Source organism: Prenolepis imparis, unplaced genomic scaffold, assembly GCF_030444845.1.
Source record: "Prenolepis imparis isolate NDT839.2.m4 unplaced genomic scaffold, iyPreImpa1.0 SCAF_13, whole genome shotgun sequence".
In the NCBI taxonomy this organism is placed as follows: Eukaryota; Metazoa; Arthropoda; class Insecta; order Hymenoptera; family Formicidae; genus Prenolepis; species Prenolepis imparis.
Genome location: NW_028141171.1, coordinates 7,454,815 through 7,480,622, shown reverse-complemented (window position 1 = coordinate 7,480,622; position 25,808 = coordinate 7,454,815). Strand labels below are relative to the sequence as shown.

The following is a 25,808-nucleotide window of genomic DNA, read 5'->3' as shown; positions in this document are numbered from 1 at the left end:
TTTTTACTCTGTCTCTCTCTCTCTCTTTCTCTCGCTTTTGAGATTGATATGCCAAATTGCTCAGATTCCAAAGACGATCGAGCGCAAATATTATTTGCACGCAATTTTGCTGTTCGACGCTGTCGTCACTGTCAGTATCGAGGCGATAATGCCTCCGGCGCAATGGAAAAAAAACGGACGGCCGGTAATCAACGTCGATAAACTGGCGATGAGCGAGAGAGAGAGAAAGAGTGTCGAGTCACTTTTTATGTGTACATTCGCGAAAAGGACAAATCGGGAGCACGATGTTGCGTTTCGCAACGTTGTTGTAAAGTCAAAGTGCCGCCGCGCGCGAAATGTCGGTCAGCGAAACGATAAAATCGGGACGCTAGGCCGCTTAATGACGATAATATAATTCCATTTTGCCGGAATTGCCATTCATCGCGGGTGAGCGAGCGACGCGTAAAGACGATCGTAAAGACGTGCGTAGACGATCGAAAATCATCTCGTCGCGAAGCTCGATAAAACGCATCGAGCGTACGTAACAATAGCGGTGACGAGCGAAAGAGAAAGAGAGAGAGAGAGAGAGAGAGAGAGAGAGAGAGAGAGAGAGAGAGAGAGAGAGAGAGAGAGAGAGAGAGAGAGAGAGAGAGAGAGAGAAAGAGAGAAAGATAGATTTGGTAAGAGGAACACGTAGAGCAACGTTTTAACGAGCCGTGATTTTCGTGCTCGCCTTTTCAAGATCCTTACGTAACGCGACTTAATTGCGAAGGAGCTATCGCGCCGGTTAATACAAGCGTGGAGGAGACGAGAGACATTCGATGGGGATGCTTGGCGGCTTTAAACGCAGAGTAGCGGGGCCGCGAGAGAGCGACGAGGGGCGAAAGGATGACGAGAGGAAGAGAGTAGTAGGGGTTAGAGCGGCAAAGAGGGAGCCGGCGCGGCGGCAACAAAGTAGTGGGGGATCTCGCGATCTCTCTCCTCTATCGGTCTGTCCACCAGTCGCTTCGTAGCCGTTATCGCGACAGGTTCGTTAGTGTCGTTTACGTGCGCGTTTCGCGACGCTCACATCGAATTTCTGCGCTACCGTACGAGAAAACTCTCGTAGAGGAGGTCGTGACCTGCCATCGAGTAGTTTCGCCGAAGAGAGAGAGAGAGAGAGAGAGAGGAGACGTGACGTTTTTAAACGCGCGTGAGCGTCGTCGTTTTTCGGAGCGACTTTCGGAGAAACCGTTTGCGCGCGCGCGCGCGCGTTTCGCGCTTTGAGTAAACAACGAAGATGTGTACAGTGTGCCAGTGTAACGTATCCAGCGTTGTTCGCGCCGCGAGCGAGAAGAAGCTACGAGTTTGAAGTAAATATAGATCCGTAATAAACCGTGGAACGTGGTCGCGTCACGGGGGGAGCGAGGGGGCGGTAGAAAATAATCTCGGCTGGTGGCTTCTTCCGGTACGCCAACGTGGCGGCGACGGTTGCAATTTTTCCTGCCTTACCGACCGAAAAAAAGGGGCACGCCGCGTCGCTCGCGGACACAAAGGAGATCGTTGCCTCCTCTCGCAGTTCGCGTCCCGTCGCTCGTGACTTCCTCGAATAAACGCGTAACGTGCCACCCAACACCCAACCCACCTTAACCCGGCGAGACCCGGGAGACTCGCCACCGCGATTGTACACGCGCATGAAGATAGCCGCGCACCGATGGGACGGTAGTGACGGATGGATTGGTGGAGACCGCCGATGGATTTTCGGCGAGGAAACGTGGTGTTGCGGATCACGTTCACGACGCGTCGCGAGACGACGACACGTCATCGCCAAGAGTGCCGATCGGCCTCGTAGCGGCCGAGTCACGGGTGTATAATCCGAGTCTTTCCCGTCATCGTCGTCGTCGTTCTTTTTTTCCCTTCTACTCCGCTTGTTGCTGTTGTGTTGTTTGTTATTGTTATTGTTGAGGAGTATACATACTCGTCGTCGGGGATAAAAGTGTGTCGGCGTGACATGACGCGTCTCGGCGCGCTATAAAAAAGTGGGCGCACATCGCCGCAGTGTTACGTGTATGTGTGTGTGATAGATATAGATATATACATAAATAAAAGTTGTGAACTCTCGCTAAAGCGGGAAATCACGCAGGAAGGATGTATCCCAGCGCCGGAATCAACGCAGCCGCCGTGGCCGCCGCCGCTGCCAGGCATCCGGTGAGTTAGCGATTGCTCAATTATCAATAACGATAATAATAGCCTGTTTATTTATTCCCCGGGTATCAACAGTGGCATTCGGCGGATAAACTGCGTAACCGTGGTTGTGTGTGCGCAACCATTAAATAGCTATCGAATTTAATCGATGTTCAATTTTCTCAGACCCGAATAAATTATGTGTCAGAGAGAGAGAGAGAGAGCTTAACAAAGCACTGCTCCCTCCGCTCGCTCCAGCTCGAGAATGCGACTGATAACGATATCGATGACGAGGCGGATATTTCGGAGAGACGATCGTATCTCGCGACGCGAAACGAATTGCTCGCTTCAATTTTAGCCGGAGTTGGAAAGTTTTACGCGTGTCGAGATATCGCGACGTTGATGTATAGTAGCGGCTCACTCGTCGAACGTTTCGCTCGCTCCGCGAAATGGCCGCTTCGATCGCGCGCGGCACATTCTCTCTCTCTCATTTTTTTTTTTTTTCGAAACCGCTACCGGTCTATTTTACAGCACGTTGCATACTTAATGTACCGCCGCGTCGCGACTTGCCGCGCCGGCGCGGCCCGGCGCGCGACGATCTGATTTACGTTCGTATAATTTACATCGTTGTTAACCCTGTTTAACCTCGTCCTTGATCAGGCGCTTCCGCGACGGACTCCCTTGCTATTTTAAATTCTGTTTTACTTTTCGCAAAATGGAGCGCGATTACGTAATATCGTAAGGATGACGCGCGTGCGAGAATTTTTCCTCTTCTCCGCGAATGACGGGAAGCGGACGGAGCTTCTTTTTTTTCGCCGATGCGCGGTCTCACGCTCGATTGCTCTCCCGTTACTTCGAACCAGGCGATTTGCACCTCGTAACACGATCCGTCGTCGATTCCGGAGCGAAACTTCTCGAGTTTCGGTCTGTCGAGGACGCGCTAATACGCGATTCCGATCAGCAGAAACGCGCGCTCGCGTATCGGATTTCGCGCGCTAAAATTTCATTAATGCGCACACGAAATCGTACGTCGTCCGCGGTTAACGCGGCCACGTGTGCACGTGTGGTCGCATACGTGTTGCGAAACTCTTCTCTCCGAGATATCGAGTTACCGATATAAGTAAAAGTATGAAATTTGCGCACACACGAAATTCGGGCGATACAAAACGCGCGGAACAATCGCATTCGCCATCGTCCTCCGACATTAGCTTCGCGGCCGTGGCGAAAAGCGTTTCGCCACGGTACGTCGGAGTCGTTGATCCGTGAATCGAGAGGCGAGCAGCGGTTTGCCCCGCTGTCCGGACTCGGCGTTGTCCGCATTTAATGGCCTGGTCGAGATAATGGCGACTTAGTCGTCGTCGTCGACTCATCATCATCCACCGCGAGACTCTGTCGGAGTCCGGGAATCGTTGCATAGTCCCGTCACGTTCGCCGTTTCTCGGTTCTCTCTTCTCTCGCTCGACTCTCGCTCGACTCTCTCTCTTGTACAATGTTTCGCCGACCATTACACAGGATATTAACGCCTCTTTTTTTTCTTTTCTTCATCGCGACGCAACTCTTTTGCGCTAAAAACCCGTAACGACGCGCTCGGCGTAGAATGCCGCGCGGACAAACAATTTTTTCGCGCTAATCGAGTCGAGTTACGAACGCATGCGAAACGTGACTCGTAGAAAAAGACATTCGTACGTATTTATCGGTCATTGTAAGCGATAATCGCTGTGGCGTGCGACAGCAAAAGTCAAACGTCGCTTTATTCGGTGTCGTTAGCCCGAGAACAGGCCCAACGTTGTAACATAATGAGAACCCGAAAGAAAGGTTCAACCCTAATAACAATAATAATAATAGGCATTTATGGCCGGATGTGGCCAGGTAACCCAGGTAGCACGTGAAAGACGTAGACACAAAGATGGAAAAGTCTGAAAAGATCGGCTTCTGTCACGCGTTTAAAGGGTGTCCCTTGTAATATTTTAAGACACATGGTACATAATGATATTTTTCTTTGCCTTAAATTCCCAATGTATACCCTGTCCATTGAAAATTATGGCACTAATGTGTCAAAAGTTACACTTTATACACATTCTTATTGTTCTCTTTTGAACGTTGAAAACTCACATGTATATTAAAATCATGAATTAAATTTTCTCTCTCGTGCAATTTATTAAGAAGGTTTATATTACATTTACTTTAGGAATTTTTGTAGATTTTTTCTACATGTATATTTTCCATTCACACCTTGGAAGGATCTGTTTTCAAAATGTTTTCGTTTATCTCACGTAATATTATAGGACTAAAGAGTATAGATAGGAACGATGGGGCGAATGAGCGGCGATCCGTAACTAGCGGGGAACGAACGGTGCGAAGCGCTGACGTTAGTTAGTAGGGTACACGTTGCGAATGTCAACGGGCGGGTGAACGGCGTTACACGCGTACACACGCGCGCATTAGACCTCGCCGTCGCGTCGGGTTTACTACCTCCTGTAAACTGCACGGCGCACGTTTGCGCAGGACCCCCGATTCGGTAAATATTGATACTTTTAATCGGTCTGTTTGCTCCGACACGCTGTTCAAATGCGTCTGAATGTGCGCAGCTGAAAAAACTTGCTTGCGCGCTCGTCAGCGCCGTCGGCGCGTAAACCGGTCGTAGACTCCTTCGCGCGTCTTTCTCTCACATATTTTTTTTTAATTTATTCTCGAGGCGATACGACGCGTCCATATATACTGCTTAATTAGTAATATGTTAATCTTCGATTGTGCGCAAGCCGGCCTCTCGCACGTATAAAGAGACGTGTGTAATACAGGAAGCTCTATAGAGTAACTGCTCTTCGCGCTACTCGTGTTTACCGGATCCTCGAAATTTCCCAAAGAGTTACTTGTGCGCAATTTTAAATATCATCTCGTTAAAAATGCAGATTCTTCCGCGCTACCTTGACGGGGTTAATTGAATTTGAATCCCCGCGTGTATCGGCGATGTCCGGTGATATATGCAACGTTGAAATTTGACTCGGCGAAATTACAGGCCGCGATCGGGCGCGATAAACGCGCGATGCGATGCGAATATTCGAAACGATCCGGTCCGGCCTGGCTGGTATCGTCCCGTCTCGGCTAATTGCTCGTATTAAAATCCGGATATCTAAACCGACGGTGGATCGCCGCGTTACGCTTCGGCGCGTCGCGCTCGCGGAGCACTCGGAAATATGGAATCACGGTGATATCTTGAGCGTCACGTCGTCCATTATGCCGATGCGGCCAGTAAATTTCACGCATTATACTCCCATTATACGTTTCCTGGCCGAGCCGGATCGCGATCTCGTGCTCTCGCTCGACGTAATTACACGGTGCCGCGCCGCCGAATGGATGGAGGAACTCTGCGGCCGGGATGTACGCGCGTTCGTTTGTGTATCTTACATATGTGTGTAGGTATGTGTGTTGTGAACCGTGCGGTGAGCAGCGACGTGGTTTTAATTTCCACTTTCCTTACCCTGCGCTTTCTCTTTCCCGTGGCGATCTTATCACGCAATAGCTGCACATCTGCCGATGCTAACGCGTAACGCGCGAGGCGTTTACCGATTTTATCGCGTCTGTATTTACCTTTAGATACAATTACGCGTTAATGTGCGGTGACCGCGTAGGAAGCGGTTTCGCGTGATACACGCAATATCGATAATAGGCCGAGCGTGATGCCTGCCTTTCTCTCTCTCTACTCCCTTCTCTCTCCCGCCGCGATCAACACGCTCGATATGACGAACAATTTATCCCGTATCGCTCCGTCTCTTTGCTCGGTGACACGCTTTACGACGTAATAAATAATAATCGCTGATGCGCGATCCGAAAAAGAGAAGAAAAACGCGTCATAATGATTAAATATCTCGCTAAACTGTGTAATTATTCCGATTCCCGGCTCTGTTGTTACAGCCGCTAAAAAATTTTGAATGATTATTTCGCCGCAGGTAAACGAATGAATCGTACAATTGGCCGGATCTCTCTTTCCTGTCTACTGAAATAATCTTCTTAATGTATACGCCAAGTCAGACTCGACCCCTCAAATTTCTAAGGTATTTCTCGAAACCCAAAAGTGTCAAATTGGTCCACTAAAAGATCGAAGGAGACCGATACGATTATGTCTAATTTAGCTTTCTGTAGCTTTTCCTCTTCGTTATCCAAATGCACCCAGATTGTTTCATTTTGACCCGAGTTTAAACTTACCTAGGCCTTGTCTTCGTAAGGAGATATAATTTCACGCCTAATTATCACGATGTTTTTCTGCTCGACATTAACGTACCATCATAAAAGACTCTCTCGGTAAAGAAAAGTCAACGTCGTCACATTTGTCACGGAAACCATGTTTGAAATAGCGCCTGTTGCGGTTTTGCGGATACCCTGTATACGCATAAAGCGGTAAATACGGCTTGCTCTCTGCAGGTAGTATGAGGTAAAAAGAAAGTCCGAGAGAACCTCGTCGAGAGGTCCGAAGGGACCTCTCGGACTCATTCGTACGAGAGAATGGCACTAATTGGCGTTAGTCTTGGCAGTTTGTCGTGTTTTTCCCTCTTCTCTTTTTCTCTTTTCTTCTCCCGCTGTTTCTACATTGTGCAGCGCATTGGTGAACGTCTCGTCTAAGATTTCGTGACCATGTACTTCTTTTTTTTTCCTCCTTCTCTTCTTCTTTTGTCTTTATCAGCGAAAAGATTAGGTTTCACTGGATAAACTGTTGACCGAGGGATTACAGATAATGGACTGTAAACTCTACTAAGCCGAGTATTAATGAACTAATCTATATTAAATAGTAATATCTTCTATTCTTGTGATATATCATTCATATCATGGCTTTGTGATTATGCTCGCACAGAGACAAGAGATAGTACATTAAATAGTATTGTCATATATACATACAGTAAACGAGATGCCTTTTAATTAAGTGTACTTTCTTTAAATTATCGATTCATTGATTAATTATGAATCCACTTTTTCTCGTCAAAGTATCGACAAACGTTCAAATTAAAATTTTAACACACAAAAAATCTACTTCAAGAGATTAAAAAATATAATTTATTTTTTTCTCTGAAATTTAGTTTTCAAAGTCTTTTGTTTTTATAATTGTTTATGATTAAAGAACTATGACAGACATTTTTGCAGAGAAAATATTAGCTCAGAATTAACCAAGAAGCTTGTAGCTAAAAAAAGAAGTATGCGCTTAGTAAAAGAACACTCTGTATAGACTGACGTGTTCTATCGACATCTATTGCAGTTATTCGATGTTCCGATCCACTACCGCGTGTCTTTTGATCTCTCTCGGTTCGATTTTTCAACGAGAGGGAATACGAGCAAGAGGGAGCGGAAGAGGTCGTGACCGTGCGACGACACCATCTCCTCTACCCTGCGGCCAATCATCTTACAGCCCCGACGAATGGGGAATTGACACGTAAACGCCAACAGAATTATTCACCGCTAATGGGAAGATGAATGCTATGGATAAATTTGCGACCGGGTATTACTACCCCAGCCATTAAGCGTTCGCTATGGATTACGTCGAAATAATCGAGTTTGTTGCTAGCGTATTTTTCTCTTTCTCCTATCTGTCTATCTACCTATTCATCTATCGATCTTTCTTGCCGCCGATGCAATGCTTTTCCGATTCGATTCACATCGAATTGTAAATCGTGAAACTTTACGGTCGTAAAAATACTGGAAGTATAGGGGGAATTGAAAACTGTCAACTGACAAAAAGAACTTTGTTGAAAAAGATGGTAGAATTTTCAAACATTGTTTGCAATTTTGCAAGTTTATAATTGAAATAAACTAACGTCGGGAGTTTTGTCGAGATCCGTTTCACGAGGAAAATTAGCGGTAACGTTAACGCGAAACTCGCGTAAAGGCGCAAATTGTATCGAGTATATATACGAATAACGTTAGGAACATTTATATCCCACGAACGGTCGAGTGACCCTTACGTTTCTGCTCGTGTCCTCTCCCCAGTATCGTAACACACGAGTGGACGAACATCCCTATTATTTTCCACGAGATCGTCCATGACCACCCCAGTCGTCGCAAGCCTCCCTCTTCGTGATCGTCTGTAATTTTTCGGCCAGGCGAGACGAAGCGAGACGCTCGTCTCGTCCCCTCGAGGGCTCCTGGGCGTTAAGCCGAATTAACATAAGAGAGTGTGTGCAAACACGGAGAGTCGGTAGAGCGAGGTGGAAGGCAGCGGCGGAAGAGACATATACTGGGTGAGAAGAGAGAGGAGGGGAAGTGGGAGCGCGAGAGACGAACGGAAGGAGAAGGACAGGGAACACGATGGAAACACGTGTCCCACACGGAGATAGTTAATTACTCGTTTGTGCTGCGCCGAGTCGGAGTCATCTGGAAGCGAGACGGGGCGAGTATCGCGCGGGATGGACGGAGATGGAGGATATATCGAGGGGAACGTGCGCGCGCGAGGAGGAGAGAAAGATGCGACGCGGATGAGAGAACAAGACGGCGCATTCCTGTTTCATCGGACCCGTCGAGACCCATGCTTGTCACGAAGGTGGGGTGGGCGGCTGTGGGGGCGAGAGAGAGAGAGAGACGAAAAACGAGGATGAGGTTAATGATATACACGCCGACTACCGTATATACTACCGTCTCGAGCTCATCCGCGGCTACCATCCTTTCGTCTTCTCCTTTCTTTTTTTTTCCTTCTCTCGTCGTCCTCGCGCGTTCTCCGTTATTCGTTTAGGATCTCTCTCATAGATACGCTACGCTTAGAGATCTTTTACATTTTTTTATTTATATCTTGTATTTTATACAGACAATGTTTCTGAATGAGAAGGATATCAGATGTGTATGGTTTTGTTGTGTAAAAATTGTTCTCTGTTTTCCATAAAGCAACGCATTCTTTTTCCTGCAAAGAGAGATTGACTTCTTTGAAATACGAGAAGCTACAAAATAGGGGAAGCGGTTTCGAGATACCTTGTGTAGTGTAGAGTTCTGTTTCAGGTATTACGAAGTCGGCCTGCGGGTATAGTGATAGAAATAAAAAGAAAAAAGAAAGAATAAAGTTGAGTCGCACAGTCGGGATCTACATTAGCTATAGCTTGTTCGCAGATAAAGGTCGACTACGCTCTTAAAAACGCTCAGTCGACCGTCGAGAGATAGCTTCGATAATGGCTCGACAACCCGGAGACATCAGGGAGACATTCTTTTCCCCTCCCTTCTCCTGTTCCTCGCGTTCGTTTCGTTTTTCGACTTGTATTCGATCGCCGAAGGGAAGCAACGAGAGAGTCCCGCGGCAGTTCTCTCTTTCTCTCTTCCTTTGTCGAGCTGTGTCGAGCATAGAAAAAACGATTAATGCGAAAACGAAGCTTTCGGAGCGCATCGAATTGAACGCAGTTGATTCGTGAGAGGTCCCGCCGTGATCGTCGCGTGTGCGCGTGGACAAAAAAATAATTTACTTACGATTGGACGACATATGGTCATCTCTGGTAGTTCTCTTCTCGCGTCTTTTTTTTCCAATTTCATAGAATGTATAAATATATCAGTTTTCTACAGTTATAAAGGCTAAAGTTCTCTTTTTCTCCACGGATATTTTTTCCACGATATCATTTGTCGCAATTTCTTACTCTCTTACGCGCCTAATCGCGAGTATTTCCACGAACGTTTTTTTTCCTCTCCTTCCATCGAGAACTGTCGATTGTCATTTTCAATTCGGTCGGGATGCGCCTTATGACTCAGCGTGATCGCGCATTTATGATCCGCGATACAGACGGTCGGGGGTCCTCGCAAGAGCGGTGATTAGAATCGCAATTTAGATGCTCTCGAGAGATGTGGCCGCGTGCTCGGATTTCATTGCCTCGACGTACGCGCTCCCTCGTCGCGCACGAGGGTGGCAGACAACAACAAGGGGTGCCACTCGCTCTCTCCACCCTCGGTTGTCGGCATGGGTAACGAGATTATCGTTATAAAAGGGAGCGGTAAGAGAGTTGGCGGCCGTCTTCGTCCTTAGAAATTTCATTTTGACGTTACAGGCTGCGCCGCGATGCGCGATGGGGATGTCGTAAAAAGAGAGGGGAAAGAGCTGGTATAGTATCGAGCCCCGAGAAATTGGAAGGGGGACGGCATTGTCGCGAGTGTCGGAAGCGAAAGAGGGTAGGATAGGTAGGTAGGTACGATCCCATCTTCCCCTCTTTTCTCTCGCCTGACTCCTGATCCGGCGTTCAGTTTGGCGGTAATTATAACATATTCCTGCGATCTCTCCCCTCGGTCCCTGAGGGAGACGACCCTCGTGTTACAGATTCCCCGTCGAGTATCGCGCGACGCCCTCAAGGACCGTTGATATCGCGAGAGGCGCGATGCTCTATCGAGAGGGGGAAAAAAAAGAACATCGTTTTTAACTATAATTGTCAAATGTTAAAAATTCGCAGAGAAGCCCGCGACATAAATTCGACGTTGATTCGATTTATTCACGCGCGTATCTATGAGATGACTATCTCGTTGACAATACGGGATGAATGCCCCGCCGCGCCGATAGAATCAATTTGCAAAAGAAAAATTCTGGCGCGAGAGAGAAAGAGAGAAAATGACGAGAGCGTTTTACGTAATGGTGAATCGCTCTCGGGGAGAGCAGCTCGTAAAAGGGCGGCACCGTGAACAGCAGGCAGGGGGGTAGAGAGGAGGGCGAGAACGGGGTTTATGACTGTAACAGATTAGGTGGCCGAACTGCCAGGGTGGCTCCCGCCGTGCTTCCTATTATCGCCAGAGCTTTTGTAGCGCCGTCGCTTTTGTCGTAGTTCCCTTCCCTTCCCTCCCCTTCCCTTCCCTTCCCTTTCTTCTTCTCCTGCTCATGCTTCTACCGGCAACCGAGCGTACCAGACGATGAAAGGGAGACGAGGAGAGCAAACGGTTGTTCCGGAGAGTTGGGAGAGGCGACAGCAGCAGCGGGCCACGACAGTTGGCCGATATTTGAGCTCCCTTTGTGTCGTTAAAGTACCACGCGCGGCTCATTCGCGCAGTCCGACGGAGTTTTCTCGTGGCGCTTTTATCCACCATCATAGTTTTTCTTCTCTCGCCCGAGAGTCTTGTCTCTCTTTCTCTCTCCTTCTTTTTTTCTGTCTTTTTCTCTCGCCTTCAACGAGGTCGAGAGCCAGTCGAGGATGGGAAGCGCGCGGAGGAAAAAGACGCGGAGGGACTCTCTCTCTCTCTCTCTATCTCGTTCTCTCCCCGAGGTTCAACTAGTAATTACCTGGTCTACTCGGAACGGCCGAATCATAGCTCTCGGGCCCTTTGTTTGCCCGCGGCTTCTGTTCGCTTAATCTTTATTCTTCCCTTTTTTCGTATGCTCTTTTTTTTTTCTCGACGTTCCCTGGTTCTCTGTCGCTCTGTTATCTCGTGTTTCACCTCGAGCCTGTCACGTCTAACATTTCTTTTTACGGCACCCCCGACATAATATCCGCAAAATACAACAGAATACAGGGGTTCTTCGCCTTTTGATTTCTGTGACGCGACAACTGTGCATCACCATCGCTGCATATGTACTCTCTTTATCATTGCGCTGACAAATCCGCGTGGAATATCCGTATTTTATTTCTTTCTTTCGTCGAAAATTTTAAAACGATTTTTGGCGCAATCGAGTTTTAAAAGAACGTCAGCTTAGAGAGCAGCCATGCCAACATTTGCCAGCGGCAAAACGCGAGTGTATAAACGTCAGCATCCGTGTGTTATTAAGTTAAGTCCCCTGTGCAACGATCTCTGGCGTGCACAGCTGGTTGTCATCGTTGTCGTCGTCGTGGTCGTGGTTGTCGCGTCGTGCGCACGCGAGAGACGCCATGCAAAGCATTCGAGTGTAAATACATCGGCGTTCGGGAGAGAGAGAAACATATTGTGGAGAAGACTGTGTGTACGCGGGAAGAGAGAGACGAGAGGGTGACACTTATTCACGTATCCAACGCCGTGTCGGTGTGACGTTATTTCGCGAGAGCGCCGATCGTATCGCTTTAATTGCTCGGCGGGTTAAACTACCGCGGTCGCCTCTTATCGAGCGATCTGCACGAGCGCCTGCCTATGTCGGGACGGAGAATCGCGCGTATATGCGCGTCGGGGTGTTTTCAGCTCGCTTTGGCGTCATCGCGGGTTATACGCGCGACAGGTTAGACTGACGCATGCAAAAGAACGTATTATAGATACATTGCTGGCACAGATTACCGCCTTCTCCCGTGAAATAGCGTCTTACGCCACAATGCTTTTATTAACCACGCTCTGTATACGCCACGCTCTATACCCTCGCGCTTATCGTAAATTTAAGTAGACTGTTTAGGGAGAATTATATATGCGAGACTGCGCGAGTCTCTAATTCTCTTTTGTAAGGTTTCCTCATTTCTGATGTATTAAAACATTTTTTCTTTTATTTATACACTTGAGAAATTTATATTATTCGCGATTGCGTTCGAGTAGAACATCGAGATCTGCCGCGACGCGTGTACGTGGTTTGCGCGAATCACACCGCGGGAATCATACATAGCGCGCGTAATGATTAACGAGAATAGAACAAAATGCATGCGCCGCGGCGGCGCATCGCAATTTCAGCATACCGAAGAATTACGTGCGCGAAAATCGCGTCGTCTCGTTTCACGATAGACTCGCTTTCGCGGCGCACGTGCTATCATTATTCTATACATTATTTATGTCATTCCCCGTGTGCCGAGTACAATGTGGGTCTACGAATCAAAATGCATTGCTTATGCAAATAGCGGTCGTGCCCCGCAGTCTCGGGGCGAATTCGCAGTCTGCTACGGGGAATAATCATAATGATCAATAAGATACAACCGCTCGTACATCCGTTTCCCTCTCTCTTGTTTCTCGTATCTCTCTCTCTCTCTCTCCTTCCGTGTATTCTCATTCCGCACTTCATGCAAATCTTGAGGCGTATTGTCTGGCGATATTACAGGAATTGTTATCGCGTTGCATAATTTCAGTATTCGATCGTGCTCGGGTTTGCCGAGCTCGCTCGCTCGCTTGCTCGGCAATCGGTTTGTATGTATGTATATACTCGGGCATCTCGATTTCCGTTATCGTTTTTCGACCAATTTGTTGCGAAAATTGTAAAAAATTATATTATAAACCAGAACTCTCATTATATTGTATATCGTTGATTGCGGTTGATCTTGCGCGCGATTTTAGATATATATTCTCAGGAAATTTAGATTACGGTACTTAAATCGTTACGAGGATGAAGCGTATTTCGATATCTATTCTCTGGCCGGCACGATATTTCGACGATATTTCGCGACCAGTGGCTCTCTCACGGAATAACGGAAAGTGGTAGAGGGAGGTTCGCTTATAGGGCGAACGCGGTCGGTTCTGGTCGCTGGGTGGTTTTGGAATCCGCGCCACGAGTCGGTGGTTTTGCGGTACGACGAAAACCGCCGACCCTCTCGAAGCTACCCGTCCGTTCTCCCTGTGTTTGCGTCGTCCTTTTGCGTAATCCCGCTATGGCTTAGCGAGTTTCTCACGAGAGTCTCTAAGTAAAGCGGACGAGTATACGCCCGGCCACCAACTCTCAGGACTACCGTCTCTTTGATTAGCGTGGTATATCGGATGCTTCCGGTGATACAAATAAATGGATGTTTCTCTCGTATATTGCATTGCAAATGTAACAAATTCATTATCTATTTTTCTTCTTTTAGAAACAAATTTTAATGACATTTTTGATAAAAGTTTTTATACTTTTTTTTTAAATAAAATAACTTGGTATGTAAATTGAAATGCATCCAAAGATTTTTAATATGATAATAGATTATACATTTTGAACATAGATATAAATTCTGTTTATTTTTATTTTCGAGGATACCTCAAATAGGCTTAGGTCTAATTAATCCAGCAGCATTTCAACTTGCATTAGACATACTAAGGCAAGTCCGTTTTAGCGTATCTCGAGATGAGCAAATGTTCTTGGCACTCGAGTGCGCGCGTGCCTGGTGTTTGGTTACGGATTTGATCTCACAGGCGGGGACACCGTAGAGAGCAGTTAACCTGTCCGATAATACGTGCCGATAATCAGGCATCTAGTGGATGACGGACGGCGCGATCGATGGAGGTAACGTAATTAGATGCGGCGATACGCGCCACTTAAGCGTACTTGAGTGGCTGCAAACGCAACCGATTGGGTCTAGTTGCTGTTAGCGTTAGGACGTGGCCGGGTTGTCGTCTGCCTCTCTCTCTCTCTCTCTCTCTCTCCCTCCCTCTTTGTCGCAGGGGCAGCGTTGTCCGTAAACGGCGACGTCGCCCGTCGTCGGCTTTAACGAACGTCCATTGAGCGGCCTCCTCGCTCCATTGAGCCGTTCGCGATAATATATTGCGAAACGGCAATCCGGTATCATGCCGGCCCTCGATGTATTAAATGTCGCGCGCGAGACTCGAAAACCAATAAAAGCGCGGTCGTTGCGCTTTAATGCCAATTCTTGTTTGTCGTTATCCGGACCTGGCTATCGTTTTCACGGTCTTGTCGGGGACGATAACGCGCGATTTGAATAACGCTCGTGCGCGAACGAACGCCCTGGCTCTCGATCGCGCGGAAAATAAAAAAACGCGCGGTGCGTGAGAAGAGAGGGACGGGGGGAATGATGATGCGCGAGAGAGGAGGCTATCGGATAATTAAATCGGCCGCGACACGTAAAGGACACTGATTGACGTGCGCGACGGCTACGTTCTCTCATTATTCGTCGAAACGACATAATTCGCGCGCTTCGCTTTTCGACGGATGCTAAACCGCGTGTTGCTTTCCCGTCTCTCGCGAAAGGCCATCGGTCGTCAGCTTCATTTGATTAAAAAGGTAAAAAACGATAAATGTTTCACAAACAATCCCAGAGAGAAAAATATCCCTCTCTCTTTTTTGTCCCTCTATCGACATTGTGCTTTCGGCATTTGTATATATAATACAAAAGATTACTTTTTCGATATTTTCATATTTTTATTGCACATCATCTGTGCGCTGTTTGCCATGTCAGCTAGCATAATTTATAAGAGAATCGTGAATGCAATTAATCGAATAAAAATCTGTTTTACGATTATTAATATTCCGATGGAGCCGCAGCCTTGCAGTATCGATCTGTTAACGAGCTGCACTGGAAAATGGCAAGCAGCGCATCGTGGTCTGACGCCCGTTGCCTTGTTCCGTAGGAGCGAAAGCTGATAAATTAATTGGATTGACCGTCGTGCGACTTTGTCGCATACAAATCGGATCAGCGATTTAGTCGCGATCAACTGTTCGCCGGTTCGCGTTAACCTTGGCTCTTCCGTTCCTTATAATGTTTGATAAATGAAAGAAAATTTCTATTCGTGTAGTTTTGCGTTTAAAGAAAATCACGAAGGATGTATGTATGTATATGCATGCCTATATGTTCGCCCAAGCAAACCCGCGAGTAAGCAAGATGCGCAGTCTTGTCTGGTACGGCTTCGCTCATCCCGAGTTTTTGAGCCGTTTAAAGATATTACACGCCTGGCGCGCAAATCCTCCGGCGTAATTGGAACATACATGTGCGATAATGCACATGTCGAGAGAGCTCGACTTGAAACCGTGAAGATTAATAAAACACGTTGCGGTGACTATATACAAGTAGCTACAAGGTCTTCTCTAAAAGGGCTACTGCACGTTAAGATACATCGACGCGCACGAATATAATATAAATATAATAACGACGTAAATACAATATAATAAACGCCAGAGATAAAAAATATTATATACAGAAATTAAAAATATGTTTCTAATATAAGATAATATAATAAATTATTTTTTATAGAAATATAAGAAATAATGCGAGAGAGATTTATACATGTAAAAAAGAAGGAATATCGATTTGTTGAACATTTATGTTTATTTCTGTTATCGAGTTGGGGATGTATCGCGTGGACTGGCCGATGTCACGTACAAGTCATTAGCGCAATAATGCGTCCGGGAGTTGATCTTTATTTTACGAGTTTTGGCACGATTTTCATTACGCGGTCGCGATCGTCAGCGAATCGTTAGCGAGTTTCTGCACGAAACACCGCGATTCCGGCATTCTTTGGCCGCCGTGGAATCTAGATCGTACGACACGAGAGAACGATCGGACGCGGAGGAAAGGGGAAGCTATTCCGGCTTTTACGAGGCCATAGTGGCGTATCCGTTTTGCGGGGCACGACGTGCAAAACGATCGATAACACGCTCGTAACGTTATTACTAACAGGTATACGGAGGTGGGTAGCACCGGTAATAATGTGGCTTTTACGCTCGTGGGCGCTGATACAGCAGCCACCAAAGTCAGTTGGCATTTGCTACAGCACACTGTACCGCGGCAAAAAGAGATAACGCATCTTGCGATATCGTTCTACAATTGGTATAGATATAACTAATTAACTTTGGAACACACTTTAATAGAGCTGGAAAACACCAGAGGAGGTTTAAAATCGTCGCCGTTTTTCATGCTTAGTTCTAGTGGTTTTAAATTAGTTCTTTATTGTTTGTTCAAAATTAATATATATATTTAAATTATATTTTTTTTTATAAATTAAATAAGGTGACGAATAAACTTATGTAAATGATTATCGAAATTATATAAGTGTAGGATTAAAGATAAACATTTGCGATATGACATGCTGCTTTTAAAACTAAAGTTGTGTTTATTCAGGTAGTTGAGTACAAGTTCAATCCTTAAACTCAAACGTAAATAGCAGCGTGGTCGCTAGTTCGATTGAATAATAGCATGATTTTAAACATTTTAAAGGTCTTCCCTTTCAATCGATAAGAAACTCGTTGAGCTTTTCGGAACAAGTTTTACATTATCCCCTATTTATCGTTACATTTGTGCTTTATAAATACATAATGCAATGAATAAAAAAGATAATTATACAAATAAAAATACCAGTATAAATGAGATATAAGAAATATAATTACTAGAAAAATTAACATTTCTAATAAATGAAATTGCTATAGTATATTATGTACCAAACGTTTTCATACGAAAAAAATTAAAATATCCAAAAATTGGAAAATCAAAATTATTATCTGGCGAAAGCCTGCAAGAATCATTTTAAATTCCATTAGTACGAAGACAGAAATAACGATTAATAGCAGATAAAATAAACGAAGATAAATGTATTACAGGTTAAAAAAAAAAAAAAAAAGCATTAATTCCTTCGGTGTTGTCTTTCATCTAAGTGCATTTTTTTGCCCCGACCCCGTATATATATATCGATTTCGTGTTACCTGCGAATAAGCGAGAGACCAAAATCTCTCGAATAAATCTTGGGGTATTACGAGCTTTAATAGCGTTAAGGGATTGTGGTGCATTGATACATTTAATGGTGTTTTTGTGTTGCAGGGTCCACCGCAGCCTGGACAGCCGTTCAAATTTTCAGTCGGCGAGTCCTGCGATCGTATCAAGGAGGAGTTCAATTTCTTGCAGGCCCAGTACCACAGGTATCCATCTTTTCCTTAATATTCACAAACATTGTAACCTGCAGTCAATCGGGGATGTACGTAATGTTTTAATTTCATTTATTTATTTTATAATAAGAGTAAAACGAGAGATAAAGTAAATTTATTACAAGTCGTTCAATCAACATTATATAATAAAAACGTACGTCTCCATTGTCTGAAACCTCTTTATCGACGTAAATTTTTGTTTATAATTTTCTTCTTGTAAAATGCGCGACGATATATTTTATTCTGATTAAATTTATTGATACCTTGAGTAAGAGATATTGACGTAGAACTTGTCCCAAAATTCACGCCAATCTCACTTTTAACAATTATCCGGGGATCCTCGTTTTCTCAGCGAAACTAAACATTTTCCCGGCGGATAGTTGAGCGCGATGTAAACTCCGCTCGGCGGTTAGTAGTTTGTCGAAGGGAGTAAACGGATTGGCGCCTGTAGACACCGTATAGAGCCGTATCCATTAGGCGCGCGTGCAAATACTGCGTGGGCGCGCACGCAAAACGCACGTAAACGGACGTACGGGACGACGACGGGCGTAGGCAGATAATTGTTTGTCCGACCGGAAGCTGTGTACATCCAAGTATGCACGACCCGGAGAAGGAGCGAGGATCGCGTTTGGATAGTGCACGTGTTTGCAATCGCAGAGAGTGCAATGGTTTCCTCGTGAAATACGTCGGTTCACGCTGTTTGACAGATTTGGCAAAAAGCGCTCGTTGGCATATAATTATTATTTCTTCTAATCAGAGTTTGGTAGAGTCGTGGTACGTAGAATAATCGATTCCCATTTTACGAAGATTAAACGTGTAAAGTATGAAAAGAAAAATGATTAAAAAATAGCGATATCGGTACAACTTGTTTAAATTAGAATAAATTGTACATTTATAGAAGCGCTGCGATGAGAACAATATCCATAAATTTCGCAGATTGAGATATTAATCACGGAAAGGTAAAAACATGTCCGAATGCGTGAAACGGAGAGCCTATATCTCGGTCACGTGTGTAGTAATCGCATGTGTTTAAGCGCGCAACGTGATTCCCGATAAATCGTCTCGTAAATCGTTGGCACGCCGTCAATCTGAAATAATTAATCGACTCTCCGACTGTGCGAGTATTGCCGCTTGCGTAACGAGAGTTGCCGCTCGCGAGCGCGATCGTTAATACCGTGCTAATTTATCGCCTTATAGATGAGATTGCGTCGCGTCTAGCGTACTTTGATTCGGCTTTCACGATTATTAAACGCCGCGTCGGAATTACCTCGCGCGCGCATTCTACCATTTCCTCGAATCAAATGAAACGGACGGCTTCGCGTCCGGTATTACGCGGCTTCTGAATTTTTTCCTAGAAAAAAAAAAAGAAGAAAGAAATTTAAAGGAATTTTTTTTTGACATTGCGATGTGATATCTCTGCGCTGACTCGATAATAAAAATGATCGGTAAAAAACTACCTTTGTTTCGTTTTTTTCGTGAAGCGAAGCTTTTACGCAATCGTAAGATATTTTTATTTTTACGATACATACATGCGTATTATATACGGCGCGCTTTTAACTTTAATGTCGCGAGGAAGGATGACGCGCGGAGAGACAATGGCTCCGACGATTTCGAGGGCTGCTGGATATTAATGCTCTGTTCTTGTTCTTCTTACACAGCCTTAAATTGGAGTGCGAGAAACTGGCCAGTGAAAAAATAGAGATACAGAGGCATTATGTGATGGTAAGCCGGGAGAAGGATGAGAACGTATATAGAAAGGGGCAGCGCGTTTTACATACATACACACGTACATTACACGCACACGTATACATAGATACACAGAATCATATAAATCACCTTGCCGTTGTTCCCGAATTAAAATGCATTCGTTTTCGTCGCGCGTGAATTCGAGAGCGGTATCTACTCGGTCGCGGTCGAGCTATTTCAATTTTCGCGAGCGAATTGCGAAGAAGCTGAAAGAGACGGGAAATTATAAAAAAAACAAAACCGATTTGACTTTGTCGGCGAGATGAATTTTCTCCGAACCGCGATGTATAGTAAAAGCGCACGCGTATGTACTTTTATAACGCTTTTTCTCGTTTGGAGCGCAATTAGAAGAAAAATAACACGTATCCGCAAAGTAATGTCAGAGGTATAATTCCGGGATTGTGGCGCGCCGTACATGCACATATAGAGAAGGAAAACGCGAAAACGGTGAAATTATCATCGCGACCCGAGCGAGCCGAAAATACTGGGAACCGCGAAAAGAGAGAGAGAGAGAGAAACATGGATCACACAGAGACGATGCACCTACACTCGCGTTATCGTCAGGTATATACGATCGTGGAACAGCAACAACAGCAGCAGCAGCGACGGCGGCGACGGCAGTTGCAGCTTGCAGCAGCAGCAGCATCAGCATCGCGATGCACTCGAGCGTTACAGGCATACGAACGCATTCATTTGCCGCGGTACACAAGCGGTTTTGTCGTCACCGCGAGATTATATCCCTCTGCACCGGGATAGCAGACGCGCTAAACAAAAATATGGCGCGGGCTTGTCGTCGTTAAAAAAGTTATCGCCACCGCGGATGTGACGACGGGGTCTTTGTCCCGCTCTCCGATGTCGCGAGCATAACACGCGGTGCGGTCGACCAAGTGAATATTAATATGCGCTTTAACGCGTCGGTGAAAAGCGCGACGCGACGAGGATTAACTCTTAATGAACCTGCGCACTGCCGCTCCCGCGGTCGATTCTCGTATTGATTTCGTATTAACTTTCTTTCCGAACGAGAGGTGGATTAAGCGCGCGAATTTTCTCGCCATTACGTCTCTTTCGTGGTAAGTATTATTTAATTATCGCTAGATCCCGAGGGATAATAACTTCGTCTAACGCCGCGCGATCGTTTGTATTTATACGGCTTCCCTGTCGAACGCGACGTAAATTCGACGAATGCGTTTTTATAAATTATTCGCACTCTCGCGATATTTTCCACGATCCACTTTGACGAAATTCATACGCAAATACATATACATATATACACACGTGTATACACACAAACACGTATATACACAATGGCCAGTATATAACAATTATAATCAATGTTTGTTGCGGCTGCACTAATTGTGTGTTTTTAATGGCTTGGCTGTGCACCACCCCTCCGCAATATCCCTCAATTTGGGGGCGTGGAAGGAACGAACCGGTTCGGAAGGTTAAAAGAGAGCACGTGCGAAAAAACAATCCGGGACAGATTAAACGAATCGTTATTATATCACAGGTCGAATGACGCGTTTTCAAACATGGTATCGCATTCCTCATATTCGCCACGGAACCCAAGTCAGACCCTCGATTCGTTGACGTCTCGATAATCCCCTCCGGTTAATCCGGCGTTATATATTCTCTATTATATGGCCGAAATGTGCCGCAAAACTCTCCCCCGATTTATTAAAGCGAAAGATATATAGAGGCTCCCCTGCTCTCCTTTATTTTGCCTCCACAGCTTTTGAATGTCGCCTGCACTTACTAATGTTTAGCTTACACGTGTGATTTCCTGCTTGTTCTGTCCAGTATTAAGTTGGAGCTGGAGAAACTCGCCCAGGAGAAGACGGAGATGCAGCGCCACTACGTCATGGTGAGTCCACAAGCTTACAGAACCTAGTGCAGAACAAATCGACGGTAATCGTACTTGTCGCAAAACAAAAAAAGGACCGAACGACGCGATGCGTTTTTCTCGTTTCGCGCCTAGAGATGAATCCTCGTAAAGTCCATTTTATATCTCTTGGCGCTGAAGCGTCGCGAAATATTCGACATTTAGCTCGCTCTCGTTAAATTTGCGCCACGATACAATATTGCGATATATGAAACGTAATTTTTATAGATTTATATAGCTTTCTCTTTTTTAAATTCTTTAACACATTTACATTACACGCTTCAAAAAATTGAAGTGTACATCTTTTGACATCTGACCCGCGATAAAAAGATTATTTGTCTTGCGATAAAAAACAAAGTAATTTAGGGTTACATTAGGGTGTGCGCGTGCCACGTTGCTTCTTCGCAATTGTGGCTCCTCTTTCGGCTTTGTTTTTCGGCTTTGTCCCACGAGAGTATATACACGTAGACGCCGGGAGAGTCGCGGCTTGCTTTCGCTCGTAGATCTTCGTTATCGCGATACACAGTCACCGTGCATGCGTCTTCATTAAGCTCCGTGAAGCGTGAAGAGGTGCACCACTTTCTTCGCGGGAGGTCGAAGAATACCGGCTTTTAATTTCACGCCAGTTGTGCCGCGACATCTCGGCATCTACATTTTTTTCCCATCTATCATTTCAGGAAAAAAAATTTAGAGAGATGTGCGTTCGTATAGAGATGCTTATCTTAATGCGTGTCTTCGTGTAATACGATAATTTTCAAATTGCATCGCCTAGTGTTCACAAATCTAGATCTACTCTAAAGATTAAAGTGTATATTATCTTGAAACTTTGTAAATTTATGACGAAAATATTTATCGTTTCCAAGTGGACCGTTTTCTAAATTCACTCTGGAAATAATGATAGAATCGCGCGCGCGTCTATTCGCGGCCGTAAGTTTACAGTGCGAAGTTTGTTGAGCCAAAGCCTCGCGAGGCGTGCATTATAGACGATAATTTATAGGCCGTAGTCCTATAACGCGCGGCCGCGCGTTGGATGCAAATAACTTGATATAAAATGCGCGGCGCTCGCTCTCGCGTGGACGTGGCACTTCCGCCGATTCATGCCGACACGAAGATTAATCGCGCGATCGTCTCACGTACATACGTACGTACGTACGTCGTACAAGAGCTGCGTTACCCAGGTACGCGCTCTTGCTTCCTCTATCGATCGATCGATCGACCGATCGATCTTGGCCTGGGTCTACGTCGATCCCTTTTATCCCCGATGTACAGTCGATCGGCCCGCGACTCACGCCCGCGTGTGTGACAGCCTCTAAATGTATACATATCACACTTTATCCCACTTTCGTTACATATATACATGTAGCGCTTATTGTTCTGTTCACCGCGCTGTAACGAACGTCGGCGCGAAACATAACGAAACCGCAGAATGCACTTAATCAAATTTCGATTGACGAGCACACGAAAGCATATTTATTGCGCTATCGTTCTATCGCGCCGTTTTATCATTGATGATTGATTACCGACGTAACAAGAATTTATCGTAGTATCGAGTTTAGGCCGGCGTTAACTAGCAACAGGTATGTATGTAGGTATACTCGCGTCAGTCGGCTAAACGGTTTTAGGTCGCGCGAATCATCGGGTACCTACGAATCGTCGATGCATCCTTCGACCACCGGCGAACATCGAGTTAAAGTATCGCGTTACGATCTTTTTCTCGGTAATCGCCCCGTAAGAAGATCGTCGTTCTCCCTCGTCGAATTACGATGATTTTCCCCGAATTACTACCGAGAGTAATACGGTCGAGAATAATAATACGCCTCGAACAATCGCGGATATATACGCGTAAAGCCACCGTTCCCTGTGTCGCGGGTTCCCCGCGAATTTTTCGCGACGTCGCGCTTTCAGCTGCCACAGCGACCAGAGGAAAGATGATTCGCAGACGAAGGTACACAAAGTCGTTATATACCGTACCACGACGGTCATGGGACATTACGCCTTTACGACTCTTTCATGTAATTGTCGAGAGCTCGTGGACTTTTACGAGCACGCGAATCGCGAGCGAGCGAGCGCGACGGGAGACCATCCGATACATACATTAGTACGAGTACGTCCTTCGTTTCGTGTTTCCGCTCGCGAAGTGCGCCGGTCGCCAGTCGAGTGACTCTCCCCGAACGTCTCCATTAGATGTAAAAATAACATTGGATACGAAAAGAATATCGTGCGTGTTCGGGGGATGAGGGACAGAGAGAGAGGATTAAAAGCCCTCCGCATCTCGTTGAATTTACCGAATCATTTCGTAGTAGCATGAATACGCGAGCGTAAACAGTTATATTCGTGTCTGCTCGTGTATATATATATATGTCGTGTGGTATGTTTTTCTTGATTAAATCAAAGCTTCGAATCGACCGCGGAACGGGCTACATCGAGGGCGAAATTTGCAAGTCGTATGCGGTCAGAGTCAGATGTCGGCATCGCTTAAAGTGTGTTCGTAACAGGAGCGATTTCCATTGAAGGACGACGGAGGGTACGATAAGAATCTCTCTCCTCCTCCTCCTCTTCCCCCCTCTCTGCGAGAGGGGATGTATGTAGATACCGATCGTGATCGATATCGTTCGGATGGTCGAGAATTGAAAAGAGATTGCGGGAATCGTTTTCGCAATCAAATCGGTCGCGAATCGGAGAGTACCACAATGGAGTAAGTTTTCAGCTATAATAACGATCCGAACCTTTTTCTCAATACATACCGCTTTCTGGTGAGTGGATGAAAATTCAGTTGGATGTGAAGGCTCGATTTATCCCCGACTTTAAGAGCAGAGATGAAAAGACGCGCCGGGAATAAAAATACACACCGAGATGATGCTATTCTCTCTCGACTGCTGGCGCATAAAAAAAGATTGCGCGATGAAATGCGTATAAATATCGAAAGTATCGATAGTATCTCGGTAAATATTTCTAGTCGCTGTTATCGAATTTACACGTCTAGCCCGACTGTCGCTGTTTACGCTGTTCCACTACTTGTATTAGATGTCTCGACCGCGGGAGTAGCGTTTCCAGTCTCGCGATAATTAAGATCCTGACCTCCCGACATTCCCGTCTCCTTCGCCAGGTCTATTAATTAAAGGCCAATTACTTCATTGGAACGGTGTGGTGAGACGATCTCCGTGCAACTGCACTTTTTAACTGTCATCCTCTTTCTCTCGGTAAATCCGCCAAAATGCCACGCAAGAAAGAGAGAAGCCGAGCCAACATAAGTTCCAGACGTTAAATGCGACAAAAAGAAGACGATTTATTTAAAAAAATATAAGATTTCTCAAAGCGGAAAAATACGACGAGAGACAAGGGGGAAAAAAATATTATATCGCTAGATTTTTAAAATAATTCGCTCTTCTCTTTTTTTTTTAATCGTCCTCTCGCGGCATTTTAACGTAGAATCGCGATGAATTTAAATATATAATTACGTTATCCTATACGCTAACGTAGGTTACAAGCTTTCAGCGAAATTATTATTTTCGCAAGAACAAAACCGATTGAAATATACATTTCGCAATTTATTGGTAATGCTCGTGAGCGCGAATGGAATAAAAATATGGGCGAATTAATTTATATTTAAAAGCAAAGCGTGTGCGCGCGGCCAAATTTCTCTCTACATTTGTATTTTCTCTATATACATTGTAGCGCTCACAATTTACAAAATAATCGTAATTTCGAAGATAAACCGCTGCGAATGAATATCGAATTATTAAAACAAACGGGTTTAATTAATCACGGCCTGTCCGAAGCAGGCTCGTAAAATATTAATTCAGACGAATTTGCTCACATTTAAAGTATTAACGATAATTCTACCGCATTGCGCGAAATAGATATGTATATTACTGTCGGGGTGTCGCTAAAATCGTGTAACGTCGGGTTCGATATAGCGTGAGACCGTCTTCGACCGCGTTTCGGCCTCCCCGTCTTAACGCGCGTTTATTACATTTACGATTCCCCTTATACCGTATCCGCGAAAAAAACTCTAAACCGACTGTGATGTCGTAGCTGCGCCGATATATTAAAACGCGGTTTAGTGCGCTCTTTTACGACCTCCGGGCAATAAAGTCCGTTTCACAACGGTCGTTGATTCTGCCGGGGAATAATGCCGGCGACTATATTCAAGACGCTCGTTAAAATCACAAACTGCCGGATTTTCTTCTCTCCTCCTCTCGACGCGATTGTCATTACACGTTCTTTTTTTTCTCTCTCTCTCTCTCCCTCGGCGCGTGACCGCATCGATACAGCACGGACGCACATATTCGCGAAGAACCGACAATAATAACTTGGTCCTCGCTAAGTACGCGCGAACGTTTATTCCGTCGCGAATCTTTACGATCGGAAATCTCATGCGTGCAAAATGAGAACCGCTGCACGGTGAGCGAATTAGTTAAAGCCAGAGCCCCGGCTGAGTCTTGTACACACGATGTAGAAACGATGTTACGAGAAACCGGTCTTTGCTCGACACTCACACGCACACGTGTATTCTGCGCGCGCGCGCATACAAACTCTTCTCTTTCTCTACCTCTCGGAGAAGAAGGCGGCGAGAGAGCTGTTCCTTTCTCGTCTTCCTTTTTCTCATTT

The 25,808-nt window shown here is 45.5% G+C and overlaps 1 protein-coding gene across 12 annotated transcripts in view; it reads left to right on the top strand.

Moving 5' to 3' along the window:
- Window positions 1–25,808, top strand: part of LOC145944866 (protein groucho) — an 80,061-nt gene that overhangs the window by 13,117 nt on the left and 41,136 nt on the right. For 5 of the 12 annotated variants that reach the window (XM_083053462.1, XM_083053460.1, XM_083053457.1 and 2 more), the window contains exon 3: window positions 17,469–17,566. In XM_083053462.1, the coding sequence (XP_082909588.1) occupies window positions 17,469–17,566 (98 nt within the window). Of the gene's footprint in view, window positions 1–904; window positions 2,167–17,468; window positions 17,567–19,230; window positions 19,295–21,115; window positions 21,180–25,808 lie in introns of those variants that run through there. The other 7 variants (XM_083053464.1, XM_083053463.1, XM_083053466.1 and 4 more) reach the window with 7 other exon arrangements.